Genomic DNA, 18665 nt, shown 5'->3' on the forward strand with positions numbered 1-18665 from the left:
TCCTTTACAGTATGTGTTTTAGTGCTGAAATTGGCTCAGTTATAGTGAAAAAGACTCATAACACAAATTCAATTATACAAAAAAATGTTAATTTATTTAAAAATATATGTTCTTGTGCTGGTATGAAGTAGAAGCACATTAATTAAGGAAGACTGGCAGACTGCAAGTTTTATAACAATTACTACAGCAATGGTGTTGCCTCTAATGTTACCTCATTCCAAATATGAATACCCATACAGTTCATTAGTTTGTCAGTCACACTTACAAATGACTTACAACAACATTCACAAAAAGCCGCTTTTTATTCAACTGGTGCAACACAATAATAAAACACCAATGCCTGCATTATTACATATAATGCCATGATTGTGTTGTTCATAGTCACCATTTCCATATGCTAAAAACACATGTGACACAGGAACATATGTGTAATCTGAGTTATATGATGGAACTATGATGGTTTCAAAACAGTGGGACAGTTTCATGTTACGAGATTGAAATGTAGGCTATTAACAGTCATTATTTTAATTCTATTTAGAGCCTTAATTGCATTGTATGCAAACACTGACACCAGACGTGATTTGCTATCAAACAGAAAATTCACACAGTGCTTAGTCAAGCAGACAATTATACATGAATCTACACTGTGTTCGCCATCTAGCAATTAAAAGTTGCTGGCAAAAACAGTTGATACAGGCAGTTATCTTCAGACAGTAATGACTACAGTAACATATATTTGATAAATAGGAATGACAGTAGACTGTGATCAATGATATGATCGTGGAACAGCTTGAAAGAGAACCTGAAGGAGTGGTGATGTGGTCTGTTAGTAGCCCAGAGATGTGCAAACTGTGCCCGAAAGGTTCGGACATCCATAACAAGAACCTGAGAAAGTCAAAGAGTGTGTCTGTGTTGTGTGTGCTAGCAGCACTACCTGTTAGAAAACGTAAACCAGTGTTAAAATATGTTACTGTTCTGCAAGAACTACAACATACAAAAATACAACTCTGCATACTTGCCTTTTCCTTGCTGGTAAAAAAAAAAAACTGAACTTGAATATAAATGGACATGATTGTAAAATAAAGCAAAAACTGTACACAAAGTATTTGTGCATTATTTCATCATCAAAACCACTGTAAAATTCATAGTCACTCTCAAACCAATGCAAATGAAATTCAACAAGCGCCCACGGAGCCCACCCGACATTTTCATAGACAAAATACTCTTGCCAAACAACATTCCGCTGACCCTCGCTACTCTACATCTATCCATTTGACAACATATCTATGGGCTGACGATGCACGTATCAAAAGTTTTCTATCCTTACAGCTTGTATGTAGCACTCTATACTGTACAGTACCAATGCCTATCCTTTATACATTCCTTACATTGTCAAACTATTCTTACACAAATTCTATAATCATCTAAAGAGTTGGTGTAATTGGTGTAAGAATATTGTATGCCCCAGCATCTTAAAAAATAATCAAGCAACAACTTGATGAAAACAAGCATATAAGACTTGTCAATAAAATTAAAATTAAATATAGAGCATTGGCGACACTTTTCTGTGCCAAATGAATTCGTGTTGAATAGTGCTGGTGGGACTTTCTCCACCTATTGCAAGCCTGTGCATTACTGTATCATTCAGATAGTACATAATAATTGTATAATGATAAAAGCCCATGACGGCAGACTAGTGAGTGGCAGCAACCTTTCCATTAGCTTCTTTCATCATTGTCTCAGCATATCAGCCCAGTTATGTTGAGTTCCTTGAAGAGAGCAGAAACCATTAGAATCCCGCTACTGGTCTGCAGTTACTCAGGACATCCTCAAGGTGGCAGTACTATTATACATGTAGGATTGGAATGATAAAGACACAACATGGCAGTGAGAGGCTGGCTTGTGATGCCCAATAATGTTTCAATAAGTAGGTGTGTACATGAGTGTGCTAATGTCAGTGGTAGTGCACACACTAAATGGTGTGAGCATGCTTGTACTGTGTATCTGCTCACTGCACACACCCACAGTGAGCGTAAAGGCAGGTGAGATCCACGCTGTCCATCCAGGCTCCTGTGTGGTCCGGCCCCCCGGTCAAGAGGGCTTATGTGAGGGGGAAATACTGGTCATAAGGAGGCCTCTGCTTCATGGCCTCCACAGCCCCACTTGCCCATTTCTACCAGTCAATCTGAGATGCAAGTCTCTTTGCATTGTTAACACAGTCAATCATCAACATTTAACAACCTAAAAGCAGCAATTACAATCCATCAGTTCATGGAAGGACGATAGCTTCTGTGCATGTTTTTCAGGGGGTGAGAGTGTTGGTGTCATCTTTTTTTTGGACACTATCTTTACCCTCTCTATAGGGAGTGCTTTCCTAGCGCTTTGTACATTGACTATAAAAAAGTATTTGCCCCCTTGGTCCGTTTCATTTTTGTACATCACAAAATCATGGTTGATAAAGCTTTTTTGACACTGATTACCAAAAAAAAAAAACCGTTAAAAAGAACGAGAGGCAATATCAACACGGTTATCGAAAAGACCCAATGCTGGAAGAATGCTGGTTAAGTATGAAGGCACTTGAGTATAGCATACAAATCTGTGTAAAGGTTATGTGTACAAAGGCAATAAGGCCACAATGAAGTCGACAGTGACGGAGGAACAAGGTTCCCTAACTGAGATGGCGGAGTTTGCGCCTACAGCAACTGCAGCTTGGGTGCATTTCTAGCTTCACAGTCAACCGACAAAGAGAAAGCCACTGTTGGAAAATCCCGTGACATTTCTGCTTGCATTTGCCCAGAGGCACATGGGAGTAAAAGAAGGCTTCATGGTGGGGTGACACCAAAATCAAGCTTTTTGACCAACAAACTAAATGCTATGCAAAGCCTGGCGTTGATAGCATCATGCATAACACATAAGAATCTTCAAGAAAAACCTGCCACCATGTTAGGAGAGCAACAGAAACCCGCAAACTTAACCCTAAATCTGCACACTCAAGTGGCCAAATCACAACCCAGACTGAACAGCAGTTTTCTACAGCAGATTCTGTCACGCTCACCACAAAGCCTGACCGAGCTTTTGCAGAATGAAGAACGATGCAATCATGTAAGCTCAAGGCTGTAAATGACGCCAAAAATGCCTCTACATGCCGCCATATAAATCTGTTCTATACTTGTACCTAAATAACATCTTTTTGTACATAATTATTTTTTACTTGTTTAAGATGTATCTGCATATCAGTGTCAAAAGAGCTTTATTAACGGGGCAGCTCACCTGCAAGATCCAAAATACATTCTTTGCTCTTACCTGTAGTGCTATTTATCAAGCTAAACTGCTTTGGTGTGAGTTACCAAGTGGTAGATATATCAGCCATGGAGATGTCTGCCTTCTCTCCGATATAATCGAACAAGATGGCACTCGGCACATGGTGCTTAAAGCACCAGAAAACTGCGTCTCTTTCAATAAGTCATGATCCAGTTACTCAAGATAATCCACAGACGTTGTTGTGACCAGGTTCATGGAGGAACATTTTTCCTTCTACCAAACTACACCTGCAAACTGTATCACAGCGCAGAAGGAAGAGTGCATCTACTCATGGACGAGAGGCTTGTGCTCCTGACAGCGTGAGATGTAAACATTAATGCTGTCCTCCTTGGCTGAGCTGTAACGTTAGCTAGTTCAGTGGATGATAGATGCACGCTTCCTTCTGCGTGGTTGGCCGGTTAAGTTTAGTAGACAGAAAATAGTTCTCACATGAAGATTATCTTGTGCAACCGGGTCATGATTTCTGGAAAGAGAAATGTATTTTTTGGCACTTTAAGCACCACAAGCTGAGTGCCATCTAGTTCCTTTATATTGAAGAGAAGGCAGACTTCTCTATGGCTGACATCTCGACACTCAGCAGCTCACATCAACACAATATATATTGATAAATAGCACTACAGGTAAGAGGAAAATCTGTATTTTTCATCTGGGGGTGAACTGTCCCTTTAACACACTTTGATTTAAAAAAAACTACAAAACATGAAAAACACCAAGGCGGGGTACACAGAATACTTTTTATAGACACTGTACAGGATGATTAGGTGGGAAGGAGGGCTGTCAGGCAGTCCTCTCCTCCATAGTGGGCTTGTTGCTGGGGATGGGCTGGGCTGCGTACACACTTCTACTGTGGCTGTCCACACTCTGAAAGTAGGGGTGGCTGAGCGCAGCAAAAGCCGATATCCTTCTGGAAGGGTTGAAGGCGAGGAATTGCTGCAGAGGAAAGAGGAGAGAAAAGGACGATGAGATGGACTAATGACTTTTAGGATGTGAGAAAACTGCCAATCGCTCAAATAAGTATTGGTTTGAACAGAGTGCTACCCACCATTAAGAGGGCCCGTCCTTGCTCGTCCATGTCTGGAACCAAGTCCTCTATTGGCTTAGGGGGCCGGGGGGTGAAGGCACTCTGTGGTAGGGCCACTTCCTGGGGCCAGTCCTCTGCTGAAGGTACCCCAACAACACTGTGGGAGTGTGACTGTCATTAGTTCATTGACATCAGTGATCAGTCTCATTGACGTTGGAAACACCTTTTTTTAAAGTCTTTTTTTAACAGTGGATTTTTAAACTTTAAACATAATTAAACTTACAATCAAATAAAAAAATAGAAGCGTATATAGATTAAAATAAAATAAATAGGATATAAATATAAACATGGCATGAGGGGAAAGAGAGAGACCTTGTGTTGTTGGCAGAAGAGACATGGTGAGCGATTACTTTGAGCAAAATGAAATCAAAGATCCAGTGTGTAAGATTAGTGACATGTAGCGCTGAGGCTGCAGAACTTAAAACTTCTCCCGTGTTTGATTTTTCCGCTCTGGTAGAAACAACATAAACGACTCTATGGGAGAGGATCTGCTCTGTGTAGATATAAACAACTCAATCTAAGGTCTCAGAAACAAAACCATTCTTATTTTCAGGTGATTATAAACTATTGAAAACATACTTTTGAATATTATATACCACTTCTCCTAACTCCTACACACTGGACCTTTAAATATAACAAACAGGACCTTTCCAATAGGAAACACAGCCAGTAATACTTACTCAAAAATCTTTCCCAGCTGATCAACATCTGAGTTTCCTCGAAATAGCGGTCTGGGAAAGAGAAAATAAACAAAGATCAGTTTGACTGCTGCTGTTTGAGCATTTGCGTGAGTCGATGTCTTCATATATTGTACAGCACATTACGCTTGCAGAAAAAGGAAAAGGTTAAATGTATTTTTGGTAAAAGGTGTATTAATCTGCTTTAGATACGAGCCCTGATGCTCACTATCCCACGGTACACTGCAGACACACAGTCCTTAGATATAAGCTATTGGCTCAAGGCAAAGAGGAATGTTTGACTCTGATGTGAGCGTTTGAAGTAGCCACACACTGGTAGCTCCATCACATGTAGTCAGGATTGTGAAGCAGTGTTGGTAGTACCACTGAAAAAGGGGAGGGAGGGATGAAAGGAGGGAGCTGAGCGGCAGCAGGGCTGCTGGTGGTTCCTGTGGCTTTGGGCCGTCTTTGGATGCCCGTGGGCGGCCATGCCTGGCCTGGCACCCGCACAAATTCCAGTAGTCATCATCAGCACAAGCCTGCCGGCCGCCGCACGGTACAGACAAAAAAAAAGCCTATTTATCCCTCGTGTGTGTGGGTGTCTGCTTTCGCTCTCTCTCTCTCTCTGTGTGAATGTGTGCAGGAAAGTGGGAGGGAAAGGCGTGTGACAGAAACGCTGGATTATTCTAACAGTGAAAGAGGTATGGGAACTGAACTTTCCTGCTGAAGTTCCTCTGAAAAGAGATGTTGCTGTCAAAGAGAAGACATTCCTCTAACACTAAGATGGCTACCAGATTACTCCTCTGAATGTGTTACTCTAAAATGACACTAATGCACTGGGGTCAGAGGAGCTTTCATTGTGTTATATTCTACTTCTTTAAAATGATTTAGCCACCAGCAGATGTCAATGTAATGCAGGATATTGTCACATAGGTGTGCTTGTATGTATGTGTGTATGCATTCTGTATCCAGGCACAAATACAGTTCAAGTGGACCCCACTTAACTCAAGTCAACAGACTGGCTAGCCACCATGTGCTCCCTGTGTTTTCCCACTTGCAGGAAGCTTTGCATAGCTCAACACCCACACTTTCCTACAGACTCAGACACTGGGAAATTAGTCACACAGGGGTATTTTGCACTTTTATACAGCGACAGCTAACTCTCTGTCACATGCCTAGTTCGGAAGTGGAATTGAGATACAGAGTTTGTTTCAATTATTTGCCACTGGCATCCTTAACTAATGGATGTCTCCGTGTTTCCTCACTCTTAAACCTCTGCTTCAAACATCTGACTGAGAGAGGATCACACCACATAGGTCTTTCGGGGTGAAGCACTGTGCTGAAGTTTGGAAGCCATTTAAGATCAGACCAAACCAGTTCTGACTGTGCAAAAGAAGAAAAAAAAATTCACCTACAGCAAAGCCATCGTGCCAAAACAAGTAGGGCTGATAATTCCAAGAGGTCCATTTTTAAACCTGGAGTGGTTTGTTGGTTTGTTGGAGGGGGATAACTGGATTCACACAGAGCTGGCCACTGGCATGCACACACAGTCAACAGACGAGTGCAAATGCACATTTGCACACACTCAAGTAGACACACATGAAAAGAGTGTACAAATGCACACACACGCACAAAGGGGACAGTTTCCCACTAGGAGATTTGCATGTGCACACAGGTACATATGCGCGCACACACACACACACACAAACAAACGGGTGGCAGTGAAAGGAGGACTGAGACTGGGTTGGGACAGGCAGCTGAGTCACGCTTCCTTTAGTGCCAACACAGCTCTGTCCCACATTCCTCCCAGAGACAACCTCTGGAATGTGTGTGTGCATGTTTGCACGTGAGAGCGTCAATCTGACTGGGTGGGAAACAGAGAGCTAGAGAGAGAGAGAGAGAGAGAGAGAGAGAAATGGAGTGTGTGCTTGTGTTTAAGCCTGCGTCAGTGTGAACTGCGTGGACATGCAATTCTGTGCTGAGTTTGGAGGTGCTGCACATGTGAGTGTGCAAACACACGTGCATGTAAGGTTGCGTCTTTGAGGATTTATCAATTGAGGTCCAAACTGTGAGAAAGTCAACACGGATGTGGAGCCTCTCCCAGACCATTAACACAACACGTTCAGCCTTTTCGATTTGGAGGAATGTCAACAAGCAGGCGCTCTCTCCCCCATTCACTCGATCCATGACTCACCCTGACACTATCCCAGCCATGCAGATGCAGACTTGTATAATATTTGCTTAAATTCTTTTGACAACAAGTTCCTAACTATTCTGGCTACAGTAGATAGTTATTAAAGGAGGGTTTTTTTTACAATGGCATGTTTGATAATGGAAGTGGAGAGGGGAGAGGAAGGTGCTTGAGGGGGAAAGCTTTGAAGTTCCATGAGTCATAAGAGAGATGTTTTTTTGAGGTTGGATTTGCACTTTTCTGACCTGCAACATAAGACAACAGGGTGAAATGGGGTTGTTGCGGCTCAGCGGGGCATTTTAAGGGATTTTCCTGAGGACTAATTTCCCTGACACAACTAAGAATAGACGACGGGTCTAAAAACAAACACATCGGAAACAGTAGTCAAAATTGAGCAGAATTTTATCTACGCGGTTAAACACTGTCCCAAAATATATTGCATACTTAATAAGAACCATATGAAATCATTCATCGCATTTTTATATAACTAAATCATACTTTAAATGCTGCTGATATGTGGCACTTTGCACTGTGCATTATGCATTCACACTATGCTAAAAAACTTGACAACTCAGTAAATTAAGTTAACAAACAACATTTTTTGCTTTGTATTTAACGTCCTCTTTCATCTCCATTCAAACACACACACACTCGCACAGTAACAATCTCACAAATGCATGACTGTGCACACACATACCTATGTCAAGGCTTCTCAGGATCTCCTTTGTACCCAACATATGACAAGCCTGTATGTACCTCTCTTGTTCTGTCTGGCGAGAAGACATCTAGTCAGCATGAGTGTGTGTGAGGCTCGGACATATTTTCTGTGTTCTGTGGATAGCTATGGCCTTAAACCGGACATGCACGTGAGTCTGAAAGTGCACCTGTGTGTTTGTGCATGTGTGTGAAAGACAGGGAGGAGACAGAGACACACTAAGGGCCGTAATATACTTGCCGCTTGATCGAACATACGCATACACACTGCATCATGTCTGTGTATATGCTTGCTGCAGCACTACGCAGCCAAAACGCACAATACTGGCGGTCTCCACTTGGGGCAGATGACAGAAATATAACCCGGAAATCGGGTAGTGCATGCTGGGAAACAAACATGCATGCCCTTGATCTGCTTGATGAGGAAGAAGAATTATGTCACTATGTAACGGCGTGGAAACATCACAGAGATGCGGGTAGTTCCGCACCAGGTCTGTCAGCCTCTCTTCAGAAGTTTCCGCCATTGCTCCGACAGCGACTCACCGTGTTCATTCGCACAAGCGCCTCTAGCGGTCATGTCAATATTGCATGTTGCACGGTACCTCGTGTTGAGATGTGCGGCCGACGCATCAAATGAGCGCAGATCATGCATGGCAGCCACGATGCGGTCGCGTTGTTTGCAGCAAGTATATTACGGCTCTACGACAAAGAGAGGGGAGCCACTGGTTTGTGTGATGCACATACAAACTCCTTTTGTTTTTCTTTGGGTATCTTAATAATGAGTTTAACTGGCTAGAATTTCTAGTGCTGACTGGAAAGGATAGCACTGTTTGATCGACTTGTTGACTACCCACTCACATCCCTTGTAATTTCATTTAGTTTAGTTTGGTTAATTTTCCAAAGCAGTGTCTTCAGATTGCTTGTTTTGTCTGGCCAACAGTCCAAAATCAGAGATATTCAGAAGAGAAGGAACCAGGAAATATTGGACAATTCTGCAAGATAAATCACAACTGTTGGCAATGAATTTGTTGATGGACTAACAGATCAATCGACTAATTGTGCAAATGATATTTCTTAGCTGATGTATTTGTTTCTTCCCGAAAAATAAAAAGCATTTGGTTTAGATACAAACTATATTTAAAGGCAGTTAAACCACCACAGGGGATGTCTGGTTCTTTAAACTGAGCTGTCAACGAATATAATCTCCAATTCAACAAAACTGCAAACCAATAAACTGTGTTTTCTCATCCTCCCTTGTTCTGCACTTTACCTCAAATCACTCTTTCTTTTGCTTCCTTTCACTGCTTCTCCCAGGTGCCCTTTAATCTCCAACAGGTGGCCTTTTAAAAAGCCATCTTAATCACCCACAGAGAGCAAGAGAGTGTGTACGTTCTGTTCATGGCCATCAAAGGGCTCTGCCTTGCTTTCCGCCTTAGGGCAAAGTTGGACAGATGCCAGATTGTGAAAACACACACATATCCACACCAAAGCTTTTTACAGCTCATTGTGTCAGTACCTTAACCCAGACAACACTCTCACACACACCTTAATGCTATCAGACAAGGCAGGATTGCCAACCTCAGATTGCGCCTGCTGGATCCTCTGCACGTGATACATACATGTTGCTGGTACTTCATGTTGACGCTTGGTTATTTGGTGGTGAGATGCTCAATTACAGGATCATTTGCCACAAATTCTTCAGTGCATGTTTAAACGTTTGACACGGCCGCGAAATGCACTTTGAGCTTTTCATGATGTGTTGACACATGTTGAGTATGGCATTAAGTACATCCAACCGCCACTCATATCAGTGAGGGCCTGACTGAGGTATTATGCGACTAACGTTACGTGCTGTATGCGCTAATTAATGTTTAGTCCAGTGACAAGTTATTCTTGTCCTCTCTTCCACCATGACCCTGAAACAGTTCCCCCTCTACCATCATGGAGGATGTTCCGATGCCTTAAACGCAACTCAAGGAGACAAGCAGAGAGGAAGCTTCTGGAGGACCTTGGAACATGCAAAAGCAGGTATCCTATGCCAACGTTTTTTATGAACTGGTGTGATGTACAAATGCCTCATCTCCACACGTGGCACACAGTTTTAATCGACTGATGTTGCTTGTGACGTGGTTCTAGAACCAAGGATTTCTCGGCTCGTCTGCCCAATGAATTTCGACACAAAGAAGAGACAGTGGGGGAAGCAAGGCAACACGTTGGCAAATGAAAAGCACCTATAATGTGTTCTGATCGACATTTTACTGTAGCCTACTCCTTCGGACCCTGTGCTGGCTCCTGGTGGCTGCAAGAATCCAACTCAAGACTCTGGTACTGGCTTTACATGCTGTGAAAGGCTCAGGCCCGTTCTACATCCAGGACATGGTCAAACCATCAACCTAATGGGGGTATGTAACAGGCTGGGCCACATGGGGCAAATGCGAAGGCTATATGTTTGAAGGCTATATGCTTATGTTTGTCATCCGCCTGTATGCCACATGTCTGCACAGCCTCTTCACCCTGTGTCACCCTTTGCCACGAGAGCCTATATAGTCCCACTGAGTCCCACATGCAGAGCATGGGTCGTTGTGTGTGGCTGTGCATGTTAGGGTGTGAGGACGGTTGGGGAAGGAAGCATAAATTATAGGCAGGGCTGCTCCTCCTGGCACTCAGCCCTACCTCAGAGAAGACTGTTCTTATCTACTCCAATGCACACCACTACAGTCTGGCTAGACCCCAGCTCACTGCTGTTTACAAGACACAGTTTTGTACATAATATGGCACATAAATGTTAACATTAGATTCATGCTATGGTGATAAAATATGTCTGTATGTCCTGGAAATGTATTTTGTCTTCCACAAGCTGGCAGTTGAACCTTTGTTTTTTTTTTCTTTTTAGAAAAGTGGTCCGTTATTAGCTTGGCTCTCCAGTGTGTAAAGTTCGGTAGACCACAAACTGACAGATACCTACACCAAGAAGCAGGATCTTGACTTGCATGCTGCAACCACAGCAGACAGCCTGGCATTACTGTAATGGTTTGATAAGTCAACTGAAATGTGATTGCTCACTGCTCATAATGCAGCTGACAGGTGTCATTGTGAGAGAAAGATGGCAACTTTAAGAAACACCCGAATAACTGATTCTGTAACAATGGCGGCCATTTTTTTTTTAAATATACATTGGAATGCAAGTAAACAGGTAATACAGAGACCACAGCACCAATATTCAAGCGCAACACTAACAGAAAATTAGATCTTTGGCAAACAAAAGTTACTCACACATTTTGTTCAGCAACATGATCTTCACAAATGAACACCACTTTAACGAAGTGTAAATGCAATCGCCACAAGTGAAATGCTTACATTAGGCTATAAATGAACTACACTGTGGTCACATGACCTCAATATCACCACCACAACTACGCTGTAAAGGGAGTTTTCGGCGTGATGACATTTAATGACCCCTACAACCTCTGCAGTCTCTTAAAGCTACTTGTTAGCACCCACCTTTCTGTAAAGACACATAAAAGCTTTGAAAATCACAAATGGGGACTTTATGTAGCAAAGATATTGTGCTCAGTTAGGTCAGGGAGTGAGTGACCTTTTCCCTGTTGACATGGTGCCTCACCACCAGTCAGTTGTCAGTTGCAAAAACTTTTCAGGTGTTTTAAACGCAAAAGATGCAAAGTGAAAGAGGAGGATATAACAGTACATTCACTAAAAAGCCCCTTTCACACATGCACTGCAACCCTGAACTTATCTAGACATTGTCCGACGGAGCTTATGTGAGCACGCAAAAGTCTCCATCAGTTGAATCTGACCTTAAATGGACTTTACCCCGCCAGGTCCCTGGTACAGTGTCCGTGCAATGACCGGTTAAGCCCATTTGTGAAAAGAGCAAGTCAGAATTCACAGGCAGCAAGTAGGTTTGTTGATGACATATCTATCATGCGACTGGCCTGACAAACATCTGATGGTGAAATAGAAGGGTAATTTACATGGAGACGCCAACAGAAAATATCGAACTGGAGAGACGACAAGCAGACAGTCAGTAATTGGTCAACACTGGGCTGCTGTTGTGCATTCATTGCCCTGGTTTTTGTGTCCTGCAACGTTGGCTCTAATCAGCCTTTGACAGCTTTATTTTTTGCTGATTCAGCAAACTGAATCAGCGTCGCAGGCGGTGGAGACCGTCGGTGAGAGAAATTACTCTGATTGGCAGTTCAGCTCAGTGCGTGAGAAGAGAAACGGAATTGAGGAAAGCAAACAAACGGATAAAGTCGAGCGGGTGTGAGATCAAAACAAACTTGTATTAGGATGAGAATATTTTGTTTAACCATTGAGCTCTTTAGCAAAGACTATCCATAATTATTTCTATTATTGTTGGCTGGCGCACAGTAAATATCCTTTGCTCTTTCACAGGCTGTGTTGTTGATGTGCTAAGTGGCTAACTAGCGTATTGAAGCCGCCCTGCCGGTCTTCCGATTTTTCCCTTTCTGAATGACGAATACAGACTACCACCACCTGCTGCTATGGAGAGTTATTTCCTCTCACTCAGGTGCAGAACATACGTGCTACTTGTCCGTTGGCTGTAGTCTTTGCAGTGTGTTCAAGTGCAATTTTTTGGCTGAGACACAGGTGATGTAAGACGACACAACAGTTGGCCTTCATTGCCACTGGTTCTTTGATGTTTGGTGTATCTGGGCCTTAAGTGGCGTCATCAAAATCATCACACAAATTCGAGGAGCAGCAACAGTCTTGGTTGTTTATGACCGATTTCCGCAGCATACTTTTCGTGTCATGTCCTCCTGCATGCTCTCCAGAGAGAGTATTTCCACTTGAGAGCACGTTTAACCTGCAGTCTCCTGTTGTGTGCTACATGTGTGAGAGGACAACTCTGGACCCGAGTCTCCATATTTTGTCCAGAGCTCATACGAGAAAACAGCTTATGACAATGTAGTTCTGCAACTACATATGATGGGTTTACACCAAAATCCCCTTTGTTCTCACCTTCTCCTGAACATCTCAGCGAAGATGCAGCCGACACTCCACAGGTCCACCGGCGTGGCGTAACTGGACTGGAGCAGCACCTCAGGGGCTCTGTACCACAGTGTCACCACCTACAACACACAGCAGAAATCCACTTAGAAAGGTTAAACATAAAAAGACACACACACACACACACACACACACACACACACACACATAAATCCCACCCAGTTTTTTTGCATGCGGTTTTACCTGCCAGCAACACCGGGTAAATGTCACCATAGCTGGGGGGGGCGGGGGGGGGGGGCGGGGGGGGGGCATCTCACACACACACACACTCTCTCACACACACAGGGTTAATACTTCTCTGCCCCCATCTTAGGCTTACGTAAGACATGAAATCATATCTGGCAGGACACGTCTCCCTGCTCCCATTTTGGTGTACCCACATCACACAGTCTTTCCACAGCCATCCACCAGGGACACAAAATACTGTATGTACACATGTGTGGGTGTGCGTACAGGAGTACCTATTACAATAACAAACATTACACTGGATCAAACGTGCCAGATATCTTATGTGCATGCAGTAATAATGAGATGATTATCACTGATATTCACCACCACCCCTCCCCCCTTCATCCTGTCGAAATAAAAAACAAACTTAACTCCTCCTGTCTTGCATCAAGCAACCCTGCACCCACCTGAGGTAAAGCGGCAGCCATTTTGTGCCACTTCACACTAGGCATGGTTTCCAAATTTGTCCCTGTACCTCTATTGGGAGCTCTGAGTGTGTGTGTGTGTGCGTATGTGTAGCCATAGCCTGCAGGAAAGCAGCAGCATTGTTAACAGCTACAGTAGGGAAAGCCTCCAGACAAAACTCAGTGACCCCTAGTAAGAGAGTGGACCGGTTCCAGGTGCTTTCCTAAACTCCAGATTTTTCCAACAGCTTTTGGCTGCAGTTCCCCCCTCAGGCACTGCAGAGTGCTTATCGGGACCTCAGAGTCTGACGGTGAATGTTTGTAAGCAAAACGACTGGGTGTCACCTAGATATCTTTATCAGCTGGCTTGGACTCTCTGCGGGAGGACGAGGATACGATACCCTGAGCTTTTAATGTTGTCCACATGCCTGTATGTGTAATGTGAGAGCAGTGATCTTCAAAGAGGATAGATAGCAAAATATGAACTATTCTAAAGCAAACTGGGTCCTTGCTTATGTGCTTAGGTGCCTCGTGAGACATTACTCTGAGTCAGCTGTCAAGTTACTTTATGATTTGTAGATTTGTTTCACTGGGGGAGGTTGATTTCAGAAATCCAGTGATTTTTTTCTCCCTGCACTTCAGTAATTTAATTTCCATTAGTACAAACAACTTGTGTTTTAGCCATGCTAGTGGTGTGACGATAGCAATGATGGTCCATCAGTCAGTCCGCCACTTGTTCCACGTATTTCGAAAGCTCCTGGATGAATTGCTGTGGAATTTGGTACAGACGTTCATGGTCCCCAGAGGATTAATACAGTTGACTTTGGGGATCCCTTAACTTTCCCTCTAGTGCCATCATCTGGTAAAAATCCTAATACCTCGCACACTAACAAAACTATGATCACTTCGCACAATCACTGTGAGCAACTTAGCATGCCAGGACACGGTCAAAAGTACGCAATGCTGTAATGCAATGGCTGCGCAATCAACACAAAGATGCCACAGAGTCTACAGGGATTAATATTTGAGAGAACCCACTGTGTGTCTTCACTGGAGAAATACCTGTCATTGGTGCCGCCAAATACACCAAGCCTTTAATCTCTGTAGCCTATTACACTCACTTTTCTCTGCTCTCTGCTTGCACTATCATTTTTTAAACAGTTTAGCTTGGTTACTTAGCAAGTAATCACACTATGTAGTAGTATTAAAGTAGTATTAAAACTTGCGTTTGATCCAACCCACACATTCTGTGGTGTGGTGAAGTTGAGTTCGGTGAATTTGATGGTGTTTAGCATGCCAAGATGACACTAAAATGTTCAAAAGTACGGTGGTATTTAACACAACTGAATGCTTCTGTACACATGATAGGTATCGCATGACTTATTTTATTGGTATCGTTAAAATTTTAAGGGCACTGGGTACTGGTATCGTGATTTTTTTTGTTTTTTTAAACATTACCCAGCCCCATCACTGGCAAATGATAAGCAGGGGAAAAGTGAACATAATATTTACTGAAGGTAGATACATAAGTGGTCACAATGTAACTGCAACCTCTTCTCCTAACATCAGGTATACTAGAGGCCCATGGGGGTGAACGTTTTTTGGCTCCACATTACCATAGATTTGGAAAGCAGCTGCCAGTTGCTTGGCAACATTTCTGCTGAATAGTTCAATGGTATTCATTATGTCTTCAGTTTCTGATAATGACTTTAGTTGTTCTTTTATCTCAGACATGTGTTGGGATGTTACATACCTTGACATGTTTCGGCAGAAACTTCCGCCTTCCTCAGAAGTGTCACTTGGTGGTGGTTGTGACGCGTCTTAACCGAGGCGTGACCATCCTGTCAGTTTTGACAGGACGATCGCACATACGGGGCATACATGCTCTCCCACACCTGGAGCTGCGTCCTGGAGAGGCGGCGGACAGACAGCAGGCAGCGTGTCATAAACAACCACCAAGTGACACTTCTGAGGAAGGTGGAAGTTTCCGCAGAAACATGTCAAGGTATGTAACATCCTAACACATGTCTGAGATAACAGAACAATGAAAGTCATTTCTGCTGAATGTCGCTGAAAAAATACTTAGCGTGGTGAAAGTCTGACTTTTGTTATTAATACATTTTTGTGTTCTTTTGTTGCTGTGTGTTTATTTTATGAAACATTTCCAGGTATACTGTACAGAGTTACCATTTTATAAAAGCATCGAGCCACTTGAGGCCATGGTTTTCCATGTTGTACCGAATAACGCCCTTTAACTGTTCTAAACTTGCTGTAAACCACAGCCTCTCGTGGCTTATTGGCTAAATAACTGTCATCAAGTTTCAGTCCTTTTCTTATTGTAAACTGTCAATACAGAAAAAAGTCATCTAAGTAGTTTGCAACTGTTTTTGTCTGATGATCTGACTGTAAACTCATGATATTATTATAGAATTTGATAAGCCACTGGTCACACATTTTCCCACGGACTACCCCTGTCTGTAACAACCACATCCTGTAATTTGACAATGCCTGCGGACCATTCGGAGTGGTGACTTTAGTTACAAAGTTGCAGGACAAAATGTATTACCCACCTGCCTATAATAAGAACTCCATTACAAAGGGGAATTATTTGTAATTGCAGCTTGAAGGGGAAGTTTTGGACATCAGAGGCAGACTCACAAACTGACCAAACATAACCCCTGAGCTGGAATCCTTAAGCAAGGCAGTCAACAGAGACTGATAAGAGGAATAAAAAGTTTGGTCACATTTTTTCTTCTTAACTGAATGACGCTATTAATAGAGCTGGGGGCTGCATTTTGCAGATGTGTGATACTTTCTCATCTCCTGCTTCCTGCTTTAGTGGAAATAGGGAGGAAGTTGAGGCTAGTTGGCTGAGATGAGTCGGCTGAGCCACGTGACCAGAAGTGAGACATGCACTGAGAATGAGCAGACTGACTGTGAGGGTCACTGAACACTTTCCAAACAGTGAAACCTCAAAGAAAAACATGAATGGAAGCTGCACAGCTGCCCATATAGTCAGGCAACACAAGGTCATTGATGGGGTTTTTTTGAATAACAAATTCAAGGCTGCATTGCTGTAATTTGTGCAGGATTTTTTTCTAACTGTCTTTAATTTAAACTAAGTTCTCTGCAGGTGTTCAGCTGAGTAACATAGAGGACATCACATCTCAGTTTCCACCTTACCAACCAAAACATGGCACTGCAAGAGCCATCAAACACTCAAACACAGGTTGCTGCTTTAAAACATGGATGGAAGCACAAATGACAAATGGCCCAATCACCCTCTTCACGTAACTCTTGCAGTTGCAGCTCAAATGCATGTGACTGCTGTCTGCTGCATGCGAGTTTGTAGGCCTGCAGAGTCAGGGCTCGTCTGAACACATGTACACTGAGCACATGTAGAGCCTTCTAGGAAGAACCACAGACTAGAGCTCAGGGTATATCCGCCTCATTGCGATACAGAGTTATTCGAAAACCTGGCCACAACTGCAGATTAAGGCATATATATAATCACACATGCATGCACTCACAGACACAACCGGAAGATCAATTCTTTACAGCTTACTGCAATCCGAAATTACGCACTACTTGCACTGTAGGAAACTGTTTTTTTTCACAGTATATCTAAGGCAAGGTGGTCTTTCATTCAGTATTTGCATGACAGGTTAAGAATCCTGTTAGTGAACACTTTTATTTTTTGTCAATGCACAACAAACAAAAGCAGCAATGCATTAGTCTGTTTGTCACTAGTTTCTGACTTCCCTACTCTGTGATACTCAATCCTGTCGGTTCTTCCTTACCACAGTTTTTTAATGGTCACAAGCACATACGGTCATTTTTTAAAGGGTTACTTAAGTGCACTGTGATTTTCTGCACCCATCCTCTCACACCAGTTGTCACTTACAAAAAACTGTCAGCCATTAAGCATTTGTGAATGTCAAGACAAAAGTCGATATTTGAATTTTAAAACCTTAGTTGTTTTGTAGTTGCTTTTACAATATCAATGAGTACAACTTGCATCGATTTGAGTTGCTGTAATTTGTCGTACAAGAGGGCAGAGGTGAGGTGAAACGTTCGAGTGAGTTGAGGATTGAGGTGAACTTAAAGGTGGCGTCATCAACTCCAGAGAAAGATTGTCGATAATTGAGCTGTGGAGCTGCGCACGTTAGTAAGTGCCAGATTTACCGTCGCTCTCGCCTCCGCTGCCTTCGTCTTTATAAATCCACGGCCTTTCCCCTGTCCTGCGAATGAGCATTAACGCCCCCTGTTGCTGGACTAGCATTGTTTGTTTCCCAATTAGAGCCAAGAGTTTGTTTGACCATCAGATTTATTTCAACGCATACAAAGAACGGCCAGCTTGGGCACCATCGGGAAACATTTGCTGAATTTGGCAAAAAATATACTAGATTATTATCGCTGACTGCACCTTTAACTGAGACGCTGACGCTTCCAGGTCACCCAAGTGGAAAAGCACCAATAAAAGGTGGATGATATTCAGGTCGGAAAATGTGTGTCTTTGTGAAGAAGTAGGGTGGCATCTAGGGCTGTCAGAATGAACTTCGCTATTTGAAAACAATTCGAATTATTGTAAAAATAAGCATATTCGAAGTTGGAAACTACGGTTCGAATATTTTGAAAAAACAAAAACAAAAAAAAAACGGCGCTCTGCCGTGCATTAAGAGATGTTTTTTGGGGAAATACATGATTGTCAGAGAAGCCCCGTTTACAAACAGACCTATAATCCATCTCCTCTCCTCTTGTCTCTCTCTTCTCAGCGGAGGGTGCCCTGTCAGCCCAGCGCTGACAGTGACAGGGCGCATCTCTTTGATCCGAAGTGACGCAGCCCGTTTTCTCATGCTTCGGGGTCGTTCAATAGAGTAATTGCAAATAAATATTGTTTTAATTTTATTGAAATGTTCACAAGGGCTTTCATAAATTCCTACAATGTTACGGCACTGCCGCCTTTGCATGTTAAAAGTCAACAACAGCGACTTGAA

The 18665-nt window shown here is 42.9% G+C and overlaps 1 protein-coding gene across 2 annotated transcripts in view; it reads right to left on the reverse strand.

The window, feature by feature from the left end:
* Positions 1–283: 283 nt before the first annotated feature.
* The window catches only part of cdk6 (cyclin dependent kinase 6), a 42887-nt gene continuing 24505 nt past the window's right edge, over positions 284–18665 (reverse strand). For both annotated transcript variants that reach the window (XM_033637283.2, XM_033637284.2), the window contains 4 exons: positions 12989–13098; positions 5083–5133; positions 4364–4499; positions 284–4251 (listed from right to left, as the gene is read on the reverse strand). In XM_033637283.2, the coding sequence (XP_033493174.1) occupies positions 4099–4251; positions 4364–4499; positions 5083–5133; positions 12989–13098 (450 nt within the window). In that variant the 3' untranslated portion in view covers positions 284–4098. The remainder of the gene's footprint in view (positions 4252–4363; positions 4500–5082; positions 5134–12988; positions 13099–18665) is intronic.

This window comes from Epinephelus lanceolatus, chromosome 16, assembly GCF_041903045.1.
Source record: "Epinephelus lanceolatus isolate andai-2023 chromosome 16, ASM4190304v1, whole genome shotgun sequence".
In the NCBI taxonomy this organism is placed as follows: domain Eukaryota; kingdom Metazoa; phylum Chordata; class Actinopteri; order Perciformes; family Serranidae; genus Epinephelus; species Epinephelus lanceolatus.